The 24,981-nt window shown below is 53.4% G+C and overlaps 4 protein-coding genes across 4 annotated transcripts; all 4 read right to left on the reverse strand.

Moving 5' to 3' along the window:
* Positions 1 to 1,460: 1,460 nt before the first annotated feature.
* LOC128119492 (elongin-A3-like) lies at positions 1,461 to 3,083 on the reverse strand. The gene is made up of 2 exons (XM_052752870.1): positions 2,709 to 3,083; positions 1,461 to 2,531 (listed from the first exon to the last, which is right to left on the reverse strand). The coding sequence occupies exons 1-2, from the start codon at positions 3,081 to 3,083 to the stop codon at positions 1,461 to 1,463; spliced, it is 1,446 nt and encodes a 481-aa protein (XP_052608830.1).
* A 2,312-nt stretch (positions 3,084 to 5,395) lies between these two features.
* LOC128119493 (elongin-A3-like) lies at positions 5,396 to 7,003 on the reverse strand. Its single transcript, XM_052752871.1, has 2 exons — positions 6,629 to 7,003; positions 5,396 to 6,466 (listed from the first exon to the last, which is right to left on the reverse strand). Exons 1-2 carry the CDS (start codon positions 7,001 to 7,003, stop codon positions 5,396 to 5,398), a joined length of 1,446 nt encoding a protein of 481 aa, XP_052608831.1.
* A 2,313-nt stretch (positions 7,004 to 9,316) lies between these two features.
* Positions 9,317 to 10,924, reverse strand: LOC128119494 (elongin-A3-like). Its single transcript, XM_052752872.1, has 2 exons — positions 10,550 to 10,924; positions 9,317 to 10,387 (listed from the first exon to the last, which is right to left on the reverse strand). The coding sequence occupies exons 1-2, from the start codon at positions 10,922 to 10,924 to the stop codon at positions 9,317 to 9,319; spliced, it is 1,446 nt and encodes a 481-aa protein (XP_052608832.1).
* A 2,291-nt stretch (positions 10,925 to 13,215) lies between these two features.
* LOC128119495 (elongin-A3-like) lies at positions 13,216 to 17,266 on the reverse strand. Its single transcript, XM_052752873.1, has 3 exons — positions 17,048 to 17,266; positions 14,614 to 14,834; positions 13,216 to 14,359 (listed from the first exon to the last, which is right to left on the reverse strand). Exons 1-3 carry the CDS (start codon positions 17,264 to 17,266, stop codon positions 13,216 to 13,218), a joined length of 1,584 nt encoding a protein of 527 aa, XP_052608833.1.
* Positions 17,267 to 24,981: the final 7,715 nt, after the last annotated feature.

A 24,981-nucleotide genomic window follows, 5' to 3' on the forward strand; every position in this document is an offset into this window, starting at 1 on the left:
CTTGTGGGTGGTTTCATCTTGGCATCCCACTCTTCTATGCATCCCATTCTTCTTGACTTGTGGGTTGGGTCATGTCTTTTAAATGCCAGTCTACCATTGAGAGGTGAGATTCTGTTAGCCTTTAAAAGTAACTGTTTCAGCTGCTGTTCCACTGCACAGCAGAAGCTGTAGGTCCAGCTGTCTCTGAAGAAAAGGGAATTGGACTTTTTCTGGATTGTAAAGCCACTTCCGTGATGGTGCCATATTGTCCTGACCTCAGAGGATGCCTGTTGCTAAAGCCACAACCACACTTCTTTGGGAAAAGATCAGTAGTCCTCTGTTTTGTGGCTGGTCTGTCCATTTTGGATAGTGTACTGTCAGCAGTTAATTTGAGGGCATTTTGTTGCCCAGTGGCTAAATTTTGAGAATGATAGATATATCTCACCAAAAGGATTGCATAATCAAAAAAGGACCTCATTGAAGATCATGGTTATCACCAAAAGGATTGCATAATCAAAGGAGCCCTGATTCAATCAAGGTCACGGTGGTCAAGCAAATAAATAAATAAATAAATAAATACACCTGCTTGTGCCAGAAAAAGATGCAATCCATTCCGACACACCCACCACCCTGTCTCTCTCTCTTACTCTCTCTGTCTCTCTCTTGGTCTCACTCCCTCTTTCACTTGCTCTTCCTTTCTATGTGTGCCCAATTATCTTTTTAACGGATTAGTTAGGTGATGGAAGGAAACGTGCAGTCCCGACTGGGGATGAGGAGGGGCTGGAATCAGCTTCAATCCATAGCTGTTTGTAAATTGACTGCACTGGTGAATCAAGAAGTTGAGTGTGTCCCTCTGCAACCACTGAGTTCCAATGGAAGAGGAAGGCAAAGGTCTGGGTTCTTGGTGCTCTTCTTTGTTTGTTTGTTTCTTTCTTTTTTCTTTCTTCCTTATTTGTTTGTTTATTTATCTATTTATGTATCTATCTATGTATGTATCCATATATCTATGTATCCATCTATGTATCTATGTATGTATCTATCTATCTCTTTATTTGTTTGTTTATTTATTTATTTATTTATTTATTTCCTTTGACGCGAAGGTGTTGGGCACTCGAGTTCTTGGGAAGAGGTTGGGTGGAGGGAAAGTCTAAAGTGGAGTGTTTGCTCTGGGAGGCCTGGTCTTCCTGAGGGTGGCGATCTAGGCGCTCCCAGGTGGGCAGAAAGCGCCGCCTGTGGGTCTTGGGAGCAGGCAGGGAAGCCTGCCCAGGGTCTCCTCGGGAGAGGGCGGCCAGGAGCTTGAGCAGGAGCAGAGATCCCAGGAGCAGGCTCTGCAAAGTCTGGGCTCTCCAAGCGGGCGGGCGGCAGCGGGTGGGCGGGCTGGCGGGCTAGTGGACTGGCGGGCGCCCTTTCCGGCCAAAGGAGAGAGCAGGTCTGGTCCAGATTGATGGCCAGCAATTCCAAGGGCAGAGAGCATCCTCAGGTCACCTCCCAGAGAGCTTCTTCTTGTAATCCCTGAGGGTCTTGGCCATGAGCGGGGCACGTCTCTTCTTAGGCTGGGTCTTGTTGCTGGCCTGTGGCGGCCAAAGGCAGGGAGCCCTCCCTGGCGGGCGGTGGGCAGAGGCCTCCTGGCGGCTGCTCATTTCGGAGGAGGCCGCCCCTCGGGCTGCAGGCTCTGCCTGCTGGCCTGGGCAGAGTCTTGAGCCTTGAGCCTGGAAGGCCATCATCTTGGTTTGGCGGCCTGGAGGCTTCTTGGCTTGCGCGCCTTGGAGGCGGGCTCTCAGGGCTTGCAGCCTCAGCTCAGGTGACTCCTGCAGCTGGAGGATTGTGGCGCTGGGAGTCTTGGTGTGACTTGGCTTGCCCGTGTGTGTCTGGTGACGGGACTCCTCCCCTTGCAACCAGGGCTCACTTTCTTGCGCTGTGTCTTGGCAGCGAGTTTTCCAGGGGCGGTCAAGGGGCTCAGCAAGGCGCCCTCCCTGCGAGTTCTGCAGGAGCCTGGCAGGTGCAGGACCCGAATAGACTGGCGTCTTCAAGTGGGTCCTGCGCGCCCAAGGCGGGGAGTCTTGGTCAGTGTGCTCCGGGCCACCCAGCGGGAAGCCAGCTTGGAGACTGGAAGCCTCTTGTGCAAGGGGATGCCCAGCAAGGACGCCAGTGTCAGTGTCCTTGGGATCTTGGGATCTTGGGGACTCGCCCCGGGGCACCTTGGCTCCAGGGCTAAGGGCCTCCTCAGCTTTCCAGGTGCTTTTTGCCCTCCTCTTGCACCCAGTCAGCTGCAGCTGCAGAGCAGAGGAAGGAGGAGAGCTGTCAGAGTTGAGGCAGGCCTCCAAAGGATCAGCTGGGGGCCCTTCCTCCATCCTGTGGCCTGGAGTCTTTCCCCCAGCACCTGACTCGCTGGAGATGGCCTTGGGCGCTGGGAGCCGCCAGGGCTCCTCTCTACTGGCTCGGGGCTTTGCCACAGGCACCCGGTTCTGTGCAGCTAGCTGTGGCTCCCCTAAGGACACTCTTGGCCTCTTGCTTCCTCTTGGCTCCAGCCTTGGGCTGCTAGTCACCTTTCGCTGGAGCCTTGTGTGTGGGCTCAGGCTCGCTCCAAGTCCCGGGCTCGGGCTCGGGCTCGGGCTCGGGCTCGGGCTCGGGCTCGGGCTCCGGCCAGGACTTGAGTGTTTGATTCTGCTGCTGCTGCTGCTGCTGCTGCTGCTGCTGCTGCTGCTGCTGCTCCTGCTGCTGCTGCTCACGTGGAAGACCTCTGTCCCATCTTGTGTCTGTTCCCTTGGCGCAGACTCACGGGGCTTGTCTTCTGGACAGTTTCTGGGCCGCAATGTCATCAGGCTCAAGGCGAAGGCAAAGTCCTCCCGGTCCGGCTCAGGATGGGGCTCCAACTGGGACCTCTCTGACCAAATGGCCGCTAAGTCCTTGGCAAAGGGGACCAGGAGCTGCTCTTTCCTCAAGAGCTTCAGGGTCTGCTCGAAGTTCATCTCTGCCAGGGTGTCACGGAGCTTGGGCAGGGAAGAGAGTTTCTGGAGGGTCTGGTAGAGCTTGCTTGGCTCTGTCTCCGTGCACAGGTGCCGCTGCAGCTCCAGCAGGGCTTCTGCGCTGGAGGCGGCTTCCATGTCCACTGATGAAGACCCGAGGGGGCACCCCGGAAGCCGCAGGGTTGACTGGACAAGCCCTCTGCCTGGCTCTCAGGAGCAGAGGACACTGGGCTGGCCTGCAAGTCAGCTGGCACTCTCTGCCTCACTGCTGCTCTGCCCGACCCCACCCTTTGCTTTGAAGGCGGTGGGTGGGCCGAGCTCCCTCACCACCGCCCAATCAAACACCTAGGCTGCATCTGCTGGGCACGCCCTTTCCGACTTACAGGTCTCTAAGCCACACCCACAGACCAAATCTCTGGCCTGATCTTCATCTCCTAGGGGGTGGGCACCGCGGGGAGGGGGAGAAAACAAGCACAGAGACCTGATGGCTTCCAGGCCACTGTCTCCCTTACAGGTGACCCCTGCGACTTGGGACCCTAAGTAGGAACTTCTGTCTGCTTTGGGCACAGTGCGCTCCCAAGCGGCTCATGCCAGCCTAGTGTGCATCCCCTAGATGCCAACTAGTCACACTGCTTGTGCCAGAAAAAGATGCAATCCATTCCGACACACCCACCACCCTGTCTCTCTCTCTTACTCTCTCTGTCTCTCTCTTGGTCTCGCTCCCTCTTTCACTTGCTCTTCCTTTCTATGTTTCTCTCCCACTCCGTCTCTCTCTCTCTGTTTCACTCACAGACACACGAGCACATGCACGTGCACACACCCACACACACCAATATCCTTTTCTGCTCCTCTCCCCAATTTGGTACACTTCTCTCACCATCACTTCCTTTCTGGGACACTCAAACTTTTCTTCCTAAGCTGGCACCCACACCTCTGGTTTTCACTCCAGGTTCTGTCTGATTCAACACTGTGACTTTGAATCAGGGCCTCCTTTGACGGTGCAATCCTGAGGTGATGTGTATGTGTCTTTTTGGTTGCTTTTTGTTTTCCATAGTTTGGTTTTCTGTCTGGGTGGTGGGGGTGGTGTGTGGGGGGAGGTTCCACAATGCTTGTTCTTCTCTAGTGAGTTAGAATGTCTGGGATCTCTTAGTCCACTCACCTCATCCATTTTTTTTTTTCGTAAACTGTCCTTCGTTCTTTATCCTTCCTTCCATCCTTCCTTTTTTTTTTTTTTTTTTTTGGTTTTGGCACATAGGGTTTCTCTGTGTAACAGCCCTGGCTGTCCTGGAACTTGTTTTGTAGACCTGTAGGCTGGTCTGGAACTTACAGAGATCCACCTGCCTCTGCCTCCCTGAGGGCTGAGATTAAATGGGTGTGTCACCACAACCCACCCTTATCCACTTTTTTGACACACCCACACAGCCAAACAGACACGTCGTTTCACCTACATACTTTCTTTCTAGGGTCTTGGTGTTCAATTCCATTGCCTTTTCTTTTTACTCAGTTTTAGCTTCTCTTGTTTCAATTTTACCTTTTGTTGCTTGTGGACTGCATGCGGAACTTTCCTGATCTATTTATGTATCAGCTCTTTCTGTATCTTTGAATCTAGAAGTCTAGGTATCCATTTCTCTATATGTTGATCTGTAGGGATGTGTGCCCAATTATCTTTGTAACGGATTAGTTAGGTGATGGAAGGAAACGTGCAGTCCCGACTGGGGATGAGGAGGGGCTGGAATCAGCTTCAATCCATAGCTGTTTGTAAATTGACTGCACTGGTGAATCAAGAAGTTGAGTGTGTCCCTCTGCAACCACTGAGTTCCAATGGAAGAGGAAGGCAAAGGTCTGGGTTCTTGGTGCTCTTCTTTGTTTGTTTGTTTCTTTCTTTTTTCTTTCTTCCTTGTTTGTTTATTTATCTATTTATGTATCTATCTATGTATGTATCCATATATCTATGTATCCATCTATGTATCTATGTATGTATCTATCTATCTCTTTATTTGTTTGTTTATTTATTTATTTATTTATTTATTTATTTATTTATTTATTTATTTATTTCCTTTGACGCGAAGGTGTTGGGCGCTCGAGTTCTTGGGAAGAGGTTGGGTGGAGGGAAAGTCTAAAGTGGAGTGTTTGCTCTGGGAGGCCTGGTCTTCCTGAGGGTGGCGATCTAGGCGCTCCCAGGTGGGCAGAAAGCGCCGCCTGTGGGTCTTGGGAGCAGGCAGGGAAGCCTGCCCAGGGTCTCCTCGGGAGAGGGCGGCCAGGAGCTTGAGCAGGAGCAGAGATCCCAGGAGCAGGCTCTGCAAAGTCTGGGCTCTCCAAGCGGGCGGGCGGCAGCGGGTGGGCGGGCTGGCGGGCTAGCGGACTGGCGGGCGCCCTTTCCGGCCAAAGGAGAGAGCAGGTCTGGTCCAGATTGATGGCCAGCAATTCCAAGGGCAGAGAGCATCCTCGGGTCACCTCCCAGAGAGCTTCTTCTTGTAATCCCTGAGGGTCTTGGCCATGAGCGGGGCACGTCTCTTCTTAGGCTGGGTCTTGTTGCTGGCCTGTGGCGGCCAAAGGCAGGGAGCCCTCCCTGGCGGGCGGTGGGCAGAGGCCTCCTGGCGGCTGCTCATTTCGGAGGAGGCCGCCCCTCGGGCTGCAGGCTCTGCCTGCTGGCCTGGGCAGAGTCTTGAGCCTTGAGCCTGGAAGGCCATCATCTTGGTTTGGCGGCCTGGAGGCTTCTTGGCTTGCGCGCCTTGGAGGCGGGCTCTCAGGGCTTGCAGCCTCAGCTCAGGTGACTCCTGCAGCTGGAGGATTGTGGCGCTGGGAGTCTTGGTGTGACTTGGCTTGCCCGTGTGTGTCTGGTGACGGGACTCCTCCCCTTGCAACCAGGGCTCACTTTCTTGCGCTGTGTCTTGGCAGCGAGTTTTCCAGGGGCGGTCAAGGGGCTCAGCAAGGCGCCCTCCCTGCGAGTTCTGCAGGAGCCTGGCAGGTGCAGGACCCGAATAGACTGGCGTCTTCAAGTGGGTCCTGCGCGCCCAAGGCGGGGAGTCTTGGTCAGTGTGCTCCGGGCCACCCAGCGGGAAGCCAGCTTGGAGACTGGAAGCCTCTTGTGCAAGGGGATGCCCAGCAAGGACGCCAGTGTCAGTGTCCTTGGGATCTTGGGATCTTGGGGACTCGCCCCGGGGCACCTTGGCTCCAGGGCTAAGGGCCTCCTCAGCTTTCCAGGTGCTTTTTGCCCTCCTCTTGCACCCAGTCAGCTGCAGCTGCAGAGCAGAGGAAGGAGGAGAGCTGTCAGAGTTGAGGCAGGCCTCCAAAGGATCAGCTGGGGGCCCTTCCTCCATCCTGTGGCCTGGAGTCTTTCCCCCAGCACCTGACTCGCTGGAGATGGCCTTGGGCGCTGGGAGCCGCCAGGGCTCCTCTCTACTGGCTCGGGGCTTTGCCACAGGCACCCGGTTCTGTGCAGCTAGCTGTGGCTCCCCTAAGGACACTCTTGGCCTCTTGCTTCCTCTTGGCTCCAGCCTTGGGCTGCTAGTCACCTTTCGCTGGAGCCTTGTGTGTGGGCTCAGGCTCGCTCCAAGTCCCGGGCTCGGGCTCGGGCTCGGGCTCGGGCTCGGGCTCCGGCCAGGACTTGAGTGTTTGATTCTGCTGCTGCTGCTGCTGCTGCTGCTGCTGCTGCTGCTGCTGCTCCTGCTGCTGCTGCTCACGTGGAAGACCTCTGTCCCATCTTGTGTCTGTTCCCTTGGCGCAGACTCACGGGGCTTGTCTTCTGGACAGTTTCTGGGCCGCAATGTCATCAGGCTCAAGGCGAAGGCAAAGTCCTCCCGGTCCGGCTCAGGATGGGGCTCCAACTGGGACCTCTCTGACCAAATGGCCGCTAAGTCCTTGGCAAAGGGGACCAGGAGCTGCTCTTTCCTCAAGAGCTTCAGGGTCTGCTCGAAGTTCATCTCTGCCAGGGTGTCACGGAGCTTGGGCAGGGAAGAGAGTTTCTGGAGGGTCTGGTAGAGCTTGCTTGGCTCTGTCTCCGTGCACAGGTGCCGCTGCAGCTCCAGCAGGGCTTCTGCGCTGGAGGCGGCTTCCATGTCCACTGATGAAGACCCGAGGGGGCACCCCGGAAGCCGCAGGGTTGACTGGACAAGCCCTCTGCCTGGCTCTCAGGAGCAGAGGACACTGGGCTGGCCTGCAAGTCAGCTGGCACTCTCTGCCTCACTGCTGCTCTGCCCGACCCCACCCTTTGCTTTGAAGGCGGTGGGTGGGCCGAGCTCCCTCACCACCGCCCAATCAAACACCTAGGCTGCATCTGCTGGGCACGCCCTTTCCGACTTACAGGTCTCTAAGCCACACCCACAGACCAAATCTCTGGCCTGATCTTCATCTCCTAGGGGGTGGGCACCGCGGGGAGGGGGAGAAAACAAGCACAGAGACCTGATGGCTTCCAGGCCACTGTCTCCCTTACAGGTGACCCCTGCGACTTGGGACCCTAAGTAGGAACTTCTGTCTGCTTTGGGCACAGTGCGCTCCCAAGCGGCTCATGCCAGCCTAGTGTGCATCCCCTAGATGCCAACTAGTCACACTGCTTGTGCCAGAAAAAGATGCAATCCATTCCGACACACCCACCACCCTGTCTCTCTCTCTTACTCTCTCTGTCTCTCTCTTGGTCTCGCTCCCTCTTTCACTTGCTCTTCCTTTCTATGTTTCTCTCCCACTCCGTCTCTCTCTCTCTGTTTCACTCACAGACACACGAGCACATGCACGTGCACACACCCACACACACCAATATCCTTTTCTGCTCCTCTCCCCAATTTGGTACACTTCTCTCACCATCACTTCCTTTCTGGGACACTCAAACTTTTCTTCCTAAGCTGGCACCCACACCTCTGGTTTTCACTCCAGGTTCTGTCTGATTCAACACTGTGACTTTGAATCAGGGCCTCCTTTGACGGTGCAATCCTGAGGTGATGTGTATGTGTCTTTTTGGTTGCTTTTTGTTTTCCATAGTTTGGTTTTCTGTCTGGGTGGTGGGGGTGGTGTGTGGGGGGAGGTTCCACAATGCTTGTTCTTCTCTAGTGAGTTAGAATGTCTGGGATCTCTTAGTCCACTCACCTCATCCATTTTTTTTTTTCGTAAACTGTCCTTCGTTCTTTATCCTTCCTTCCATCCTTCCTTTTTTTTTTTTTTTTTTTTTGGTTTTGGCACATAGGGTTTCTCTGTGTAACAGCCCTGGCTGTCCTGGAACTTGTTTTGTAGACCTGTAGGCTGGTCTGGAACTTACAGAGATCCACCTGCCTCTGCCTCCCTGAGGGCTGAGATTAAATGGGTGTGTCACCACAACCCACCCTTATCCACTTTTTTGACACACCCACACAGCCAAACAGACACGTCGTTTCACCTACATACTTTCTTTCTAGGGTCTTGGTGTTCAATTCCATTGCCTTTTCTTTTTACTCAGTTTTAGCTTCTCTTGTTTCAATTTTACCTTTTGTTGCTTGTGGACTGCATGCGGAACTTTCCTGATCTATTTATGTATCAGCTCTTTCTGTATCTTTGAATCTAGAAGTCTAGGTATCCATTTCTCTATATGTTGATCTGTAGGGATGTGTGCCCAATTATCTTTGTAACGGATTAGTTAGGTGATGGAAGGAAACGTGCAGTCCCGACTGGGGATGAGGAGGGGCTGGAATCAGCTTCAATCCATAGCTGTTTGTAAATTGACTGCACTGGTGAATCAAGAAGTTGAGTGTGTCCCTCTGCAACCACTGAGTTCCAATGGAAGAGGAAGGCAAAGGTCTGGGTTCTTGGTGCTCTTCTTTGTTTGTTTGTTTCTTTCTTTTTTCTTTCTTCCTTGTTTGTTTATTTATCTATTTATGTATCTATCTATGTATGTATCCATATATCTATGTATCCATCTATGTATCTATGTATGTATCTATCTATCTCTTTATTTGTTTGTTTATTTATTTATTTATTTATTTATTTATTTATTTATTTATTTATTTATTTCCTTTGACGCGAAGGTGTTGGGCGCTCGAGTTCTTGGGAAGAGGTTGGGTGGAGGGAAAGTCTAAAGTGGAGTGTTTGCTCTGGGAGGCCTGGTCTTCCTGAGGGTGGCGATCTAGGCGCTCCCAGGTGGGCAGAAAGCGCCGCCTGTGGGTCTTGGGAGCAGGCAGGGAAGCCTGCCCAGGGTCTCCTCGGGAGAGGGCGGCCAGGAGCTTGAGCAGGAGCAGAGATCCCAGGAGCAGGCTCTGCAAAGTCTGGGCTCTCCAAGCGGGCGGGCGGCAGCGGGTGGGCGGGCTGGCGGGCTAGCGGACTGGCGGGCGCCCTTTCCGGCCAAAGGAGAGAGCAGGTCTGGTCCAGATTGATGGCCAGCAATTCCAAGGGCAGAGAGCATCCTCGGGTCACCTCCCAGAGAGCTTCTTCTTGTAATCCCTGAGGGTCTTGGCCATGAGCGGGGCACGTCTCTTCTTAGGCTGGGTCTTGTTGCTGGCCTGTGGCGGCCAAAGGCAGGGAGCCCTCCCTGGCGGGCGGTGGGCAGAGGCCTCCTGGCGGCTGCTCATTTCGGAGGAGGCCGCCCCTCGGGCTGCAGGCTCTGCCTGCTGGCCTGGGCAGAGTCTTGAGCCTTGAGCCTGGAAGGCCATCATCTTGGTTTGGCGGCCTGGAGGCTTCTTGGCTTGCGCGCCTTGGAGGCGGGCTCTCAGGGCTTGCAGCCTCAGCTCAGGTGACTCCTGCAGCTGGAGGATTGTGGCGCTGGGAGTCTTGGTGTGACTTGGCTTGCCCGTGTGTGTCTGGTGACGGGACTCCTCCCCTTGCAACCAGGGCTCACTTTCTTGCGCTGTGTCTTGGCAGCGAGTTTTCCAGGGGCGGTCAAGGGGCTCAGCAAGGCGCCCTCCCTGCGAGTTCTGCAGGAGCCTGGCAGGTGCAGGACCCGAATAGACTGGCGTCTTCAAGTGGGTCCTGCGCGCCCAAGGCGGGGAGTCTTGGTCAGTGTGCTCCGGGCCACCCAGCGGGAAGCCAGCTTGGAGACTGGAAGCCTCTTGTGCAAGGGGATGCCCAGCAAGGACGCCAGTGTCAGTGTCCTTGGGATCTTGGGATCTTGGGGACTCGCCCCGGGGCACCTTGGCTCCAGGGCTAAGGGCCTCCTCAGCTTTCCAGGTGCTTTTTGCCCTCCTCTTGCACCCAGTCAGCTGCAGCTGCAGAGCAGAGGAAGGAGGAGAGCTGTCAGAGTTGAGGCAGGCCTCCAAAGGATCAGCTGGGGGCCCTTCCTCCATCCTGTGGCCTGGAGTCTTTCCCCCAGCACCTGACTCGCTGGAGATGGCCTTGGGCGCTGGGAGCCGCCAGGGCTCCTCTCTACTGGCTCGGGGCTTTGCCACAGGCACCCGGTTCTGTGCAGCTAGCTGTGGCTCCCCTAAGGACACTCTTGGCCTCTTGCTTCCTCTTGGCTCCAGCCTTGGGCTGCTAGTCACCTTTCGCTGGAGCCTTGTGTGTGGGCTCAGGCTCGCTCCAAGTCCCGGGCTCGGGCTCGGGCTCGGGCTCGGGCTCGGGCTCCGGCCAGGACTTGAGTGTTTGATTCTGCTGCTGCTGCTGCTGCTGCTGCTGCTGCTGCTGCTGCTGCTCCTGCTGCTGCTGCTCACGTGGAAGACCTCTGTCCCATCTTGTGTCTGTTCCCTTGGCGCAGACTCACGGGGCTTGTCTTCTGGACAGTTTCTGGGCCGCAATGTCATCAGGCTCAAGGCGAAGGCAAAGTCCTCCCGGTCCGGCTCAGGATGGGGCTCCAACTGGGACCTCTCTGACCAAATGGCCGCTAAGTCCTTGGCAAAGGGGACCAGGAGCTGCTCTTTCCTCAAGAGCTTCAGGGTCTGCTCGAAGTTCATCTCTGCCAGGGTGTCACGGAGCTTGGGCAGGGAAGAGAGTTTCTGGAGGGTCTGGTAGAGCTTGCTTGGCTCTGTCTCCGTGCACAGGTGCCGCTGCAGCTCCAGCAGGGCTTCTGCGCTGGAGGCGGCTTCCATGTCCACTGATGAAGACCCGAGGGGGCACCCCGGAAGCCGCAGGGTTGACTGGACAAGCCCTCTGCCTGGCTCTCAGGAGCAGAGGACACTGGGCTGGCCTGCAAGTCAGCTGGCACTCTCTGCCTCACTGCTGCTCTGCCCGACCCCACCCTTTGCTTTGAAGGCGGTGGGTGGGCCGAGCTCCCTCACCACCGCCCAATCAAACACCTAGGCTGCATCTGCTGGGCACGCCCCTTTCCGACTTACAGGTCTCTAAGCCACACCCACAGACCAAATCTCTGGCCTGATCTTCATCTCCTAGGGGGTGGGCACCGCGGGGAGGGGGAGAAAACAAGCACAGAGACCTGATGGCTTCCAGGCCACTGTCTCCCTTACAGGTGACCCCTGCGACTTGGGACCCTAAGTAGGAACTTCTGTCTGCTTTGGGCACAGTGCGCTCCCAAGCGGCTCATGCCAGCCTAGTGTGCATCCCCTAGATGCCAACTAGTCACACTGCTTGTGCCAGAAAAAGATGCAATCCATTCCGACACACCCACCACCCTGTCTCTCTCTCTTACTCTCTCTGTCTCTCTCTTGGTCTCGCTCCCTCTTTCACTTGCTCTTCCTTTCTATGTTTCTCTCCCACTCCGTCTCTCTCTCTCTGTTTCACTCACAGACACACGAGCACATGCACGTGCACACACCCACACACACCAATATCCTTTTCTGCTCCTCTCCCCAATTTGGTACACTTCTCTCACCATCACTTCCTTTCTGGGACACTCAAACTTTTCTTCCTAAGCTGGCACCCACACCTCTGGTTTTCACTCCAGGTTCTGTCTGATTCAACACTGTGACTTTGAATCAGGGCCTCCTTTGACGGTGCAATCCTGAGGTGATGTGTATGTGTCTTTTTGGTTGCTTTTTGTTTTCCATAGTTTGGTTTTCTGTCTGGGTGGTGGGGGTGGTGTGTGGGGGGAGGTTCCACAATGCTTGTTCTTCTCTAGTGAGTTAGAATGTCTGGGATCTCTTAGTCCACTCACCTCATCCATTTTTTTTTTTCGTAAACTGTCCTTCGTTCTTTATCCTTCCTTCCATCCTTCCTTTTTTTTTTTTTTTTTTTGGTTTTGGCACATAGGGTTTCTCTGTGTAACAGCCCTGGCTGTCCTGGAACTTGTTTTGTAGACCTGTAGGCTGGTCTGGAACTTACAGAGATCCACCTGCCTCTGCCTCCCTGAGGGCTGAGATTAAATGGGTGTGTCACCACAACCCACCCTTATCCACTTTTTTGACACACCCACACAGCCAAACAGACACGTCGTTTCACCTACATACTTTCTTTCTAGGGTCTTGGTGTTCAATTCCATTGCCTTTTCTTTTTACTCAGTTTTAGCTTCTCTTGTTTCAATTTTACCTTTTGTTGCTTGTGGACTGCATGCGGAACTTTCCTGATCTATTTATGTATCAGCTCTTTCTGTATCTTTGAATCTAGAAGTCTAGGTATCCATTTCTCTATATGTTGATCTGTAGGGATGTGTGCCCAATTATCTTTGTAACGGATTAGTTAGGTGATGGAAGGAAACGTGCAGTCCCGACTGGGGATGAGGAGGGGCTGGAATCAGCTTCAATCCATAGCTGTTTGTAAATTGACTGCACTGGTGAATCAAGAAGTTGAGTGTGTCCCTCTGCAACCACTGAGTTTCCAATGGAAGAGGAAGGCAAAGGTCTGGGTTCTTGGTGCTCTTCTTTGTTTGTTTGTTTCTTTCTTTTTCTTCTTCCTTATTTGTTTGTTTATTTATCTATTTATGTATCTATCTATGTATGTATCCATATATCTATGTATCCATCTATGTATCTATGTATGTATCTATCTATCTCTTTATTTGTTTGTTTATTTATTTATTTATTTATTTATTTCCTTTGACGCGAAGGTGTTGGGCACTCGAGTTCTTGGGAAGAGGTTGGGTGGAGGGAAAGTCTAAAGTGGAGTGTTTGCTCTGGGAGGCCTGGTCTTCCTGAGGGTGGCGATCTAGGCGCTCCCAGGTGGGCAGAAAGCGCCGCCTGTGGGTCTTGGGAGCAGGCAGGGAAGCCTGCCCAGGGTCTCCTCGGGAGAGGGCGGCCAGGAGCTTGAGCAGGAGCAGAGATCCCAGGAGCAGGCTCTGCAAAGTCTGGGCTCTCCAAGCGGGCGGGCGGCAGCGGGTGGGCGGGCTGGCGGGCTAGCGGACTGGCGGGCGCCCTTTCCGGCCAAAGGAGAGAGCAGGTCTGGTCCAGATTGATGGCCAGCAATTCCAAGGGCAGAGAGCATCCTCAGGTCACCTCCCAGAGAGCTTCTTCTTGTAATCCCTGAGGGTCTTGGCCATGAGCGGGGCACGTCTCTTCTTAGGCTGGGTCTTGTTGCTGGCCTGTGGCGGCCAAAGGCAGGGAGCCCTCCCTGGCGGGCGGTGGGCAGAGGCCTCCTGGCGGCTGCTCATTTCGGAGGAGGCCGCCCCTCGGGCTGCAGGCTCTGCCTGCTGGCCTGGGCAGAGTCTTGAGCCTTGAGCCTGGAAGGCCATCATCTTGGTTTGGCGGCCTGGAGGCTTCTTGGCTTGCGCGCCTTGGAGGCGGGCTCTCAGGGCTTGCAGCCTCAGCTCAGGTGACTCCTGCAGCTGGAGGATTGTGGCGCTGGGAGTCTTGGTGTGACTTGGCTTGCCCGTGTGTGTCTGGTGACGGGACTCCTCCCCTTGCAACCAGGGCTCACTTTCTTGCGCTGTGTCTTGGCAGCGAGTTTTCCAGGGGCGGTCAAGGGGCTCAGCAAGGCGCCCTCCCTGCGAGTTCTGCAGGAGCCTGGCAGGTGCAGGACCCGAATAGACTGGCGTCTTCAAGTGGGTCCTGCGCGCCCAAGGCGGGGAGTCTTGGTCAGTGTGCTCCGGGCCACCCAGCGGGAAGCCAGCTTGGAGACTGGAAGCCTCTTGTGCAAGGGGATGCCCAGCAAGGACGCCAGTGTCAGTGTCCTTGGGATCTTGGGATCTTGGGGACTCGCCCCGGGGCACCTTGGCTCCAGGGCTAAGGGCCTCCTCAGCTTTCCAGGTGCTTTTTGCCCTCCTCTTGCACCCAGTCAGCTGCAGCTGCAGAGCAGAGGAAGGAGGAGAGCTGTCAGAGTTGAGGCAGGCCTCCAAAGGATCAGCTGGGGCCCCTTCCTCCATCCTGTGGCCTGGAGTCTTTCCCCCAGCACCTGACTCGCTGGAGATGGCCTTGGGCGCTGGGAGCCGCCAGGGCTCCTCTCTACTCGCTCGGGGCTTTGCCACAGGCACCCGGTTCTGTGCAGCTAGCTGTGGCTCCCCTAAGGACACTCTTGGCCTCTTGCTTCCTCTTGGCTCCAGCCTTGGGCTGCTAGTCACCTTTCGCTGGAGCCTTGTGTGTGGGCTCAGGCTCGCTCCAAGTCCCGGGCTCGGGCTCGGGCTCGGGCTCGGGCCAGGACTTGAGTGTTTTGATTCTGCTGCTGCTGCTGCTGCTGCTGCTGCTGCTGCTGCTTGCTGCTGCTTGCTGCTGCTCCTGCTGCTGCTGCTCACGTGGAAGACCTCTGTCCCCATCTTGTGTGTGTTCCCTTGGCGCAGACTCACGGGGCTTGTCTTCTGGACAGTTTCTGGGCCGCAATGTCATCAGGCTCAACGCGAAGGCAAAGTCCTCCCGGTCCGGCTCACGATGGGGCTCCAACTGGGACCCTCTCTGACCAAATGGCCGCTAAGTCCTTGGCAAAGGGGACCAGGAGCTGCTCTTTCCTCAAGAGCTTCATGGTCTGCTCGAAGTTCATCTCTGCCAGGGGGTCACGGAGCTTGGGCAGGGAAGAGAGTTTCTGGAGGGTCTGGTAGAGCTTGCTTGGCTCTGTCTCCGTGCACAGGTGCCGCTGCAGCTCCAGCAGGGCTCTCTGCGCTGGAGGCGGCTTCCATGTCCACTGATGAAGACCCGAGGGGGCACCCCGGAAGAAGCAGGGTTGACTGGACAAGCCCTCTGCCTGGGGACGCGACTGGCTCTCAGGAGCAGAGGACACTGGGCTGGCCTGCGAGTCAGCTGGCACTCTCTGCCTCACTGCTGCTCTGCCCGACCCCAACCCTATGCTTTGAAGGCGGTGGGTGGGCCGAGCTCCCTCACCACCGCCCAATCAAACACCTAGGCTGCATCTGCTGGGCATGCCCCTTTCCGACTTCCAGGTCTCTAAGCCACACCCACAGACCAAATCTCTGGCCTGATCTTCATCTCCTAGGGGGTGGGGACCGCGGGGGAGGGGGAGGAAAACAAGCACAGAGACCTGATGATGGCTTCCAGGCCACTGTCTCCCCTTACAGGTGACCCCTGCGACTTGGGACCCTAAGTAGGAACTTCTGTCTGCTTTGGGCACAGTGCGCTCACAAGGGGCTCATGCCAGCCTAGGGTGCATCCCCTAGATGCCAACTAGTCACACTGCTTGTGCCAGAAAAAGATGCAATCCATTCCGACCACACCCACCACCCTGTCTCTCTCTCTTACTCTCTCTGTCTCTCTCTTGGTCTCGCTCCCTCTTTTCACTTGCTCTTCCTTTCTATGTTTCTCTCCCCACTCCGTCTCTCTCTCTCTCTCTCTCTCTCTCATCTCTCTCTCTCTCTCTCTCTCTCTCTCTCTCTCTGTCCTCTCTCTCTCTCTCTCTCTCTCTCTCTGTCTCTCTCTCTCTCTGTTTCACTCACAGACACACGAGCACATGCACGTGCACACACCCACACACACCAATATCCTTTTCTGCTCCTCTCCCCAATTTGGTATCACTTCTCTCACCATCACTTCCTTTCCTGGGACACTCAAACTTTTCTTCCTAAGCTGGCACCCACACCTCTGGTTTTCACTCCAGGTTCTGTCTGATTCAACACTGTGACTTTGAATCAGGGCCTCCCTTTGACGGTGCAATCCTGAGGTGATGTGTATGTGTCTTTGTGGTTGCTTTTTGTTTTCCATAGTTTGGTTTTCTGTCTGGGTTGGTGGGGGTGGTGGTGTGTGGGGGGAGGTTCCACAATGCTTGTTCTTCTCTAGTGAGTTAGAATGTCTGGGATCTCTTAGTCCACTCACCTCATCCATTTTTTTTTCGTAAACTCTCCTTCATTCTTTATCCTTCCTTCCTTCCTTCCATCCTTCCTTTTTTTTTTTTTTTGGTTTTGGCACATAGGGTTTCTCTGTGTAACAGCCCTGGCTGTCCTGGAACTTGTTTTGTAGACCTGTAGGCTGGTCTGGAACTTACAGAGATCCACCTGCCTCTGCCTCCCTGAGGGCTGAGATTAAATGGGTGTGTCACCACAACCCACCCTTATCCACTTTTTTCACACACCCACACAGCCAAACAGACACGTCGTTTCACCTCCATACTTTCTTTCTAGGGTCTTGGTGTTCAATTTCATTGCCTTTTCTTTTTACTCAGTTTTAGCTTCTCTTGTTTCAATTTTACCTTTTGGTGTCTTGTGGACTGCATGCCGAACTTTCCTGATCTATTTATGTATCAGCTCTTTCTGTATCTTTGAATCTAGAAGTCTAGGTATCCATTTCTCTAGATGTTGATCTGTAGGGATGTGTGCCCAATTATCTTTTTAACGGATTAGTTAGGTGATGGAAGGAAACGTTGCAGTCCCGACTGGGGATTGAGGAGGGGCTGGAATCAGCTTCCATCCCTAGCTGTTTGTAAATTGACTGCACGGGTGAATCAAGAAGTTGAGTGTGTCCCTCTGCAACCACCGAGTTCCAATGGAAGAGGAAGGCAAAGGTCTGGGTTCTTGGTGCTACTTCTTTGTTTGTTTTGTTTCTTTCTTTTTTCTTTCTTCCTTGTTTGTTTGTTTATTTATCTATTTATGTATCTATTTATGTGTGTATCCACATATCTATGTATCCATCTATGTATCTATCTATCTCTTTATTTGTTTGTTTATTTATTTATTTATTTATTTATTTGTTTGTTTCCTTTGACGAGAAGGTGTTGGGCACTCGAGTTCTTGGGAAGGGGTTGGGTGGAGGGAAAGTCTAAAGTGGAGTGTTTGCTCTGGGAAGCCTGGTCTTCCTGAGGGTGGCGATCTACGGCGCTCCCAGGTGGGGCAGAAAGCGCCGCCAGGTGGGTCTGGGGAGCAGGCCAGGGAAGCCTGCCCAGGGTCTCACTCGGGAGAGGGCGGCCAGGAGCTTGAGACAGGAGCAGAGATCCCAGGAGCAGGCTCTGCAAAGTCTGGGCTCTCCAAGCGGGCGGGGCGGCAGCGGGGTGGGCGTGTTGGCGGGCTGGCGGGCTGGCGGGGTCGGCGGGCTGGCGGGCGCCCTTTCCGGCCAAAGGAGAGAGCAGGTCTGGTCCAGATTGATGGCCAGCAATTCCAGGGCAGAGAGCATCCTCGGGTCACCTCCCAGAGAGCTTCTTCTTGTAAATCCCTGAGGGTCTTGGCCATGAGCGGGGCACATCTCTTCTTAGGCTGGGTCTTGTTGCTGGCCTGTGGCGGCCCAAAGGCAGGGAGCCCTCCCTGGCGGGCGGTGGGCAGAGGCCTCCTGGCGGCTGCTCATTTCGGAGGAGGCCGCCCCTCGGGCTGCAGGCTCTGCCTGCTGGCCTGGGCAGAGTCTTGAGCCTTGAGCCTGGAAGGCCATCATCTTGGTTTGGCGGCCTGGAGGCTTCTTGGCTTGCGCGCCTTGGAGGCGGGCTCTCAGGGCTTGCAGCCTCAGCTCAGGAGACTCCTGCAGCTGGAGGATTGTGGCGCTGGCAGTCTTTGGTATGAGTTGGCTTGCCCGTGGGTGTCTGGTGACGGGACTCCTCCCCTTGCAGCCAGGGGCTCACTTTCTTGCGCTGTGTCTTGGCAGCGGAGTTTTCCAGGGGGCGGTCAAGGGGCTCAGCAAGGCGCCCCTCGCTGCCAGTTCTGCAGGAGCCTGGCAGGTGCAGGACCCGAATAGACTGGCGTCTTCAAGTGGGTCCTGCGCGCCCAAGGCGGGGAGTCTTGGTCAGTGTGCTCCGGGCCACCCAGCGGGAAGCCAGCCTGGAGACTGGAAGCCTCTTGTGCAAGGGGATGCCCAGCGAGGGACGCCAGTGTCAGTGTCCTTGGCATCTTGGGATCTTGGGGACTCGCCCCGGGGCACCTTGGCTCCAGGGCTAAGGGGCCTCCTCAGCTTTCCAGGTGCTTTTTGCCCTCCTCTTGCACCCAGTCAGCTGCAGCTGCAGAGCAGAGGAAGGAGGAGAGCTGTCAGAGTTGAGGCAGGCCTCCAAAGGATCAGCTGGGGGCCCTTCCTCCATCCTGTGGCCTGGAGTCTTTTCCCCCAGCACCTGACTCGCTGGAGATGGCCTTGGGCGCTGGGAGCCGCCAGGGCTCCTCTCCTACTCGCTCGGGGCTTTGCCACAGGCACCCCCGGTTCTGTGCAGCTAGCTGTGGCTCCCCTAAGGACACTCTTGGCCTCTTGCTTCGCTCTTGGCTCCAGCCTTGGGCTGCTAGTCACCTTTCGCTGGAGCCTTGTGTGTGGGGCTCAGGCTCGCTCCAAGTCCCGGGCTCGGGCTCGGGCTCGGGCTCGGGCCAGGACTTGAGTGTTTGATTCTGCTGCTGCTGGCTGCTGCTTGCTGCTGCTGCTGCTGCTGCTGCTGCTGCTGCTGCTGCTCCTGCTGCTGCTGCTCAACGTGGAAGACCTCTGTCCCATCTTGTGTGTGTTCCCTTGGCGCAGACTCACGGGGCTTGTCTTCTGGACAGTTTCTGGGCCGCAATGTCATCAGGCTCAACGCGAAGGCAAAGTCCTCCCGGTCCGGCTCACGATGGGGCTCCAACTGGGACCTCTCTGACCAAATGGCCGCTAAGTCCTTGGCAAAGGGGACCAGGAGCTGCTCTTTCCTCAAGAGCTTCATGGTCTGCTCGAAGTTCATCTCTGCCAGGGGGTCACGGAGCTTGGGCAGGGAAGAGAGTTTCTGGAGGGTCTGGTAGAGCTTGCTTGGCTCTGTCTCCGTGCCACAGGTGCCGCTGCAGCTCCAGCAGGGCTTCTGCGCTGGAGGCGGCTTCCATGTCCACTGATGAAGACCCGAGGGGGCACCCCGGAAGAAGCAGGGTTGACTGGACAAGCCCTCTGCCTGGGGACGCGAACTGGCTCTCAGGAGCAGAGGACACTGGGCTGGCCTGCGAGTCAGCTGGCACTCTCTGCCTCACTGCTGCTCTGCCCGACCCCACCCTATGCTTTGAAGGGCGTGTGGGTGGGGCCGAGCTCCCTCACCACCGCCCAATCAAACACCTAGGCTTGCATCTGCTGGGCATGCCCTTTCCGACTTCCAGGTCTCTAAGCCACACCCACAGACCAAATCTCTGGCCTGATCTTCATCTCCTAGGGGGTGGGGACCGCGGGGGAGGGGGGGAGAAAACAAGCACAGAGACCCTGATGATGGCTTCCAGGCCACTGTCTCCCTTACAGGTGACCCCTGCGACTTGGGACCCTAAGTAGGAACTTCTGTCTGCTTTGGGCACAGTGCGCTCACAAGGGGCTCATGCCAGCCTAGGGTGCATCCCCTAGATGCCAACTAGTCACACTGCTTGTGCCAGAAAAAGATGCAATCCATTCCGACACACCCACCACCCTGTCTCTCTCTCTTACTCTCTCTGTCTCTCTCTTGGTCTCGTCTCCTCCCTCTTTCACTTGCTCTTCCTTTCTATGTTTCTCTCCCACTCCGTCTCTCTCTCTCTCTCCTCTCTCTCTCCTCTCTCTCTCTCTCCTCTCTCTCTCTCTCTCTCTCTCTGTCTCTGTCTCTCTCTCTCTCTCTCTCTGTCTCTGTCTCTCTCTCTCTCTGTTTCACTCACAGACACACGAGCACATGCACGTGCACAACACCCACACACACCAATATCCTTTTCTGCTCCTCTCCCCAATTTGGTACACTTCTCTCACCATCACTTCCTTTCTGGGACACTCAAACTTTTCTTCCTAAGCTGGCACCCACACCTCTGGTTTTCACTCCAGGTTCTGTCTGATTCAACACTGTGACTTTGAATCAGGGCCTCCTTTGACGGTGCAATCCTGAGGTGATGTGTATGTGTCTTTGTGGTTGCTTTTTGTTTTCCATAGTTTGGTTTTCTGTCTGGGTGGTGGGGGTGGTGTGTGGGGGGAGGTTCCACAATGCTTGTTCTTCTCTAGTGAGTTAGAATGTCTGGGATCTCTTAGTCCACTCACCTCATCCATTTTTTTTCGTAAACTCTCCTTCATTCTTTATCCTTCCTTCCTTCCTTCCATCCTTCCTTTTTTTTTTTTTTTTTGGTTTTGGCACATAGGGTTTCTCTGTGTAACAGCCCTGGCTGTCCTGGAACTTGTTTTGTAGACCTGTAGGCTGGTCTGGAACTTACAGAGATCCACCTGCCTCTGCCTCCCTGAGGGCTGAGATTAAATGGGTGTGTCACCACAACCCACCCTTATCCACTTTTTTCACACACCCACACAGCCAAACAGACACGTCGTTTCACCTCCATACTTTCTTTCTAGGGTCTTGGTGTTCAATTTCATTGCCTTTTCTTTTTACTCAGTTTTAGCTTCTCTTGTTTCAATTTTACCTTTTGGTGCTTGTGGACTGCATGCCGAACTTTCCTGATCTATTTATGTATCAGCTCTTTCTGTATCTTTGAATCTAGAAGTCTAGGTATCCATTTCTCTAGATGTTGATCTGTAGGGATGTGTGCCCAATTATCTTTTTAACGGATTAGTTAGGTGATGGAAGGAAACGTGCAGTCCCGACTGGGGATGAGGAGGGGGCTGGAATCAGCTTCCATCCCTAGCTGTTTGTAAATTGACTGCACGGGTGAATCAAGAAGTTGAGTGTGTCCCTCTGCAACCACCGAGTTCCAATGGAAGAGGAAGGCAAAGGTCTGGGTTCTTGGTGCTCTTCTTTGTTTGTTTGTTTCTTTCTTTTTTCTTTCTTCCTTGTTTGTTTGTTTATTTATCTATTTATGTATCTATTTATGTGTGTATCCACATATCTATGTATCCATCTATGTATCTATCTATCTCTTTATTTGTTTGTTTATTTATTTATTTATTTATTTATTTGTTTGTTTCCTTTGACGAGAAGGTGTTGGGCACTCGAGTTCTTGGGAAGGGGTTGGGTGGAGGGAAAGTCTAAAGTGGAGTGTTTGCTCTGGGAAGCCTGGTCTTCCTGAGGGTGGCGATCTAGGCGCTCCCAGGTGGGCAGAAAGCGCCGCCAGTGGGTCTGGGGAGCAGGCAGGGAAGCCTGCCCAGGGTCTCCTCGGGAGAGGGCGGCCAGGAGCTTGAGCAGGAGCAGAGATCCCAGGAGCAGGCTCTGCAAAGTCTGGGCTCTCCAAGCGGGCGGGCGGCAGCGGGTGGGCGTGTTGGCGGGCTGGCGGGCTGGCGGGTCGGCGGGCTGGCGGGCGCCCTTTCCGGCCAAAGGAGAGAGCAGGTCTGGTCCAGATTGATGGCCAGCAATTCCAGGGCAGAGAGCATCCTCGGGTCACCTCCCAGAGAGCTTCTTCTTGTAATCCCTGAGGGTCTTGGCCATGAGCGGGGCACGTCTCTTCTTAGGCTGGGTCTTGTTGCTGGCCTGTGGCGGCCAAAGGCAGGGAGCCCTCCCTGGCGGGCGGTGGGCAGAGGCCTCCTGGTGGCTGCTCATTTCGGAGGAGGCCGCCCTTCGGGCTGCAGGCTCTGCCTGCAGGTAGGGAAGCCTGCCCAGGATCTCCTCTGGTGAGGGTGGCTGGGTGCTTGAGCAGGAGCAGAGATCCCAGGAGCAGGCTCTGCAAAGTCTGGGCTCTCCAACCAGGTGGGCGGCAGCGGGTTGGCGGGATGTTGGCCTGGCGGGCTCCCTTTCTGGCTAAAGGAGAGATCAGGTCTGGTCCAGAGTGATTGCCAGCAATTCCAGGGCAGGGAGCATCCTCGGGTCACCTCTGAGAGAGCTTCTTCTTGTAATCCCTGAGGAATATTGGTCTGTAGTTCTATTTGTTTGTTGCATCTTTGTGTGCTTTTGTCAGGGTAAATATTGCCTCATGAAAGAGTTTGGTAATGTTCCTTCTGTTTCTATATATAGTGTGGAACAATTTGAAGAGTGTTGTTATTAGCTCTTCTTTGAAAATCTCGTAGAATTCTGTGCTGAGACCCTCTGGTCCTGGGCTTTTTTTTGGTTGAGAGACTTTTAATGACTGATTCTATTTCCTTAGGGGTTATTGGTCTATTTAAATAGTTTATCTGGTCCTGATTTAACATAGGTATGGGGTAGCTATCCAGAAAACCATTCATTTCTTTCAGATTTTCCAATTTTGCGGAGTACAGTTTTTCGAAGTATGTCCTGATGATTCTCTGGATTTCCTCATTGTCTATTGTTAGGTCCCCCTTTTGCTTCTGATTTTGTTAATTTGGATGCTTTCTCTCTGCTTTTTTGTTAATTTAGATAAGAGCTTATATTTCTTGTTGATTTTCTCAAAGAACCAACTCTTTTTTTCATTGCTTCTTTGTATTGTTCTCTTTGTTTCTATGTTATTGATTTCAACTCTCAATTTGATGATTTCCTGGCATCTGTTTCTCCTGGGTGAGTTTGCTTCCTCTTGTTCTAGAACTTTCAGTTGTGCTGTTAAGTCACTAGTGTGAGATTTCTCCAACTTCTTTATGTGGGCAGTTAGAGCTATGAATTTTCCTCTTAGCACTGCTTTCATTGTGTCCCATAAGTTTGGGTATGTTGTACATTCGTTTTCATTGAATTCTAAGAAATCTTTAATTTCTTTCTTTATTTCTTCCTTGACCTATTGGTGATTCAATTTGGCATTATTCAGTTTCCATGAGATTGTTGACTTTCTGTATTTTTTGTTGTCGTTGAAGTCTAACTTTAAGCCATGGTTTTCTAATAAGACACACGAGGTTATTCCAACTTCTTTGTATCTGTTGAGATTTGCTTTGTGACCAAGAATGTGGTCAGTTTTGGAGAAGGTTCCATGGGGTTGCTGAAAAGAAGGTATATTCTTTTGTGTTAGTGTGGAATATTCTGTAGATATTTATTAACTCTATTTGAGACATAATTTCTGTAAGTTTCCTTTTTTCTCTGTTAAGTTTCTGTCTGGCAGACCTGTCCTTTGGTGAGACTGGGGGAGGTAGTACTTGGGTTACAGGGTCTGATGGGGTATGGAGATGGTCTGTCCTGTGTGCAGGAGGTCTGCCTGCCAACTGGCCTGAAACTGGAACTGCAATGGGTAGGGGTGTATGGGCACAGGGTAGTGCCCCTGGGCCCAAAGCCTAGGGGCTGATGTGTTCGGGTATGAGGATAAAGACTCACCTCTTAGTCCAGTTGGGTGCTGGCAGGCTCTGTCGCTTTGCTATGTTTTATTGATACCCATGCCCTCTCCTGCGTGGAGCTTAATTAGGAGGAGATTGGGAGTGGGTTTGGAGGAGGGTCTGCAAGGGTCGGATGTGGGGATGCTGAGGCTAGGATGTAAAATAAGTAGATTAATAATAAAAATGAAAATAAAAATAAAACAAAAAGGCAAATCATATGGAAAGATGTTAATAAAAGTGGACTCATGAAGTTACAAAATGTAACAGACCATGTATGGCAGAGAATTCACCACAGACTCTAAGCCTGCAGGCTGCAAGCACAAAGGCCATGCCTGATGAGCAGTGGGGCTGCTGGCACCAAGGACAGTGTAGTTTGAGAGATTTAGAGCTCCCATAGAAACATGTCAGTACTGAATAGGGCCAGCTGTCCCCAAGCATGGAACTACAGCAGCTGTAGCCTGGGCTGCTTTCCCTACTTGGAAATGGATAGCATGGGGCAGTGGAGCTGCTACAAGCATAAAGATCTAGCTCTGGGAGCCTTTGGGGGAGAGAACTTCGAGGGTGAGGAGGTGTGCAGGATACAGAAGCTCCTAAAAAACCTGCCCCCAGATACCCTGCCTTTCTCCAACATCACCCTGACTCTGGACATAGCAGGATATTTGAGATGAGTCTTGTCAATGGTGCTTCAGAAATCAGAAACCTTGAACCAGATCAACAACTTCTTGCAATGAATATTTGCATGTAAGTCTTCTGGGAAAAAAACATACTGTAGATTCCAATGCCACTATGACAATTGAATATGGGATGGAGAGTTGAGAAAGATGGAAGAACAGAGCAGTGAGTGTGTGTGAGAGGTGGAACTAGAGACACAACAATGGTGATAGGCATGAGAAAATGTGGTGATATTGTGTACCCCAATATATTATGCACCCTAATAAAATTATCTGGGGTCAGAGAACAGAACAGCCACTAGATATAGAGGTCAGAAAATGGTGGCACACACACCTTTAATCCTAGTATTCTGAAGGCAAATACATCTGGATCTCTGTGAGTTCAAAGCCACACTGGAAATAGCCAGGCATGGTGACTCGCTCCTTTAATCCCAGGACATGATAGCAGAAAGCAGAAAGGTATATAAGGCATGAGGACCAGGAACTAGGCCTGGTTAATCTTTTAGGCTTTTAGCAGCAGTTCAGCTGAGATTCATTCTGGATGAGGACTCAGAGGCTTCCAGTTTGAGAAAACCGGATTAACTCAGAAGTTGGGGAGGTAAGTTTAGCTGTGCCCTGTTCTGTCTCTCTGATCTTCCAGCATTCACCCCAATAACTGGCACTGGATTGTTTTTATTAATAAGGTCTTTTAAGATTCATGCTACAAGAGAAGACTTCAGTGGATGGGGAAACATGTTGTTGCTGAGTCGCACTGACAGGGTGGTGTGCAGAAGCCTGACACTTGTACACTTAGCTCCTAAACATGCTGCCTAGCCACATGATCACCCAGGTTCTGAGCAATAACAGGATGACCAAGATGAAATTGTTCATTTTCTAGATTGGACTTATTTAAAAGACCTCTGTGATCCATGTGCCCCAGAGATACATTGCTAGTCATGGTTGACTTCCCCAGTCAGTTGAAGCCCAAGGTTCATGTGGATGTCCAAGTCCCTTGCTACTGTGGAGGCCAGGTCTGTAGTCTGTGCTAATGAAGGAGGCCAGATTAGTATCCATTGTCCTGGTTGCCACCAGAAGCCGTGTTTATGTGAGTGGCTTATACTGCTGCAGAGGGTGGGTCATGTAGGAGAACATGGTCTTGTGGCTACAGGCATAGTTGATGTCTGT

Source organism: Peromyscus californicus, unplaced genomic scaffold (assembly GCF_007827085.1).
Source record: "Peromyscus californicus insignis strain IS unplaced genomic scaffold, ASM782708v3 Scaffold_23__1_contigs__length_62951481, whole genome shotgun sequence".
Taxonomy (NCBI): domain Eukaryota; kingdom Metazoa; phylum Chordata; class Mammalia; order Rodentia; family Cricetidae; genus Peromyscus; species Peromyscus californicus.

Coding starts and splice junctions, on each gene's coding strand:
- LOC128119493 (XM_052752871.1), bottom strand. CDS start 7,003: ATGGAAGCCGCCTCCAGCGCAGAAGCCCTGCTGGAGCTGCAGCGGCAC. Junction 6,467..6,628: donor ATGGGACAGAGGTCTTCCAC/GTGAGCAGCAGC, acceptor ACAAGGCTCCAG/CGAAAGGTGACTAGCAGCCC.
- LOC128119492 (XM_052752870.1), bottom strand. CDS start 3,083: ATGGAAGCCGCCTCCAGCGCAGAAGCCCTGCTGGAGCTGCAGCGGCAC. Junction 2,532..2,708: donor ATGGGACAGAGGTCTTCCAC/GTGAGCAGCAGC, acceptor ACAAGGCTCCAG/CGAAAGGTGACTAGCAGCCC.
- LOC128119494 (XM_052752872.1), bottom strand. CDS start 10,924: ATGGAAGCCGCCTCCAGCGCAGAAGCCCTGCTGGAGCTGCAGCGGCAC. Junction 10,388..10,549: donor ATGGGACAGAGGTCTTCCAC/GTGAGCAGCAGC, acceptor ACAAGGCTCCAG/CGAAAGGTGACTAGCAGCCC.
- LOC128119495 (XM_052752873.1), bottom strand. CDS start 17,266: ATGCTCTCTGCCCTGGAATTGCTGGCCATCAATCTGGACCAGACCTGC. Junction 14,835..17,047: donor TCCTGGCCGCCCTCTCCCGA/GTGAGACCCTGG, acceptor GGTCTTCATCAG/TGGACATGGAAGCCGCCTCC. Junction 14,360..14,613: donor AAGGACTTAGCGGCCATTTG/GTCAGAGAGGGT, acceptor AAAACACTCAAG/TCCTGGCCCGAGCCCGAGCC.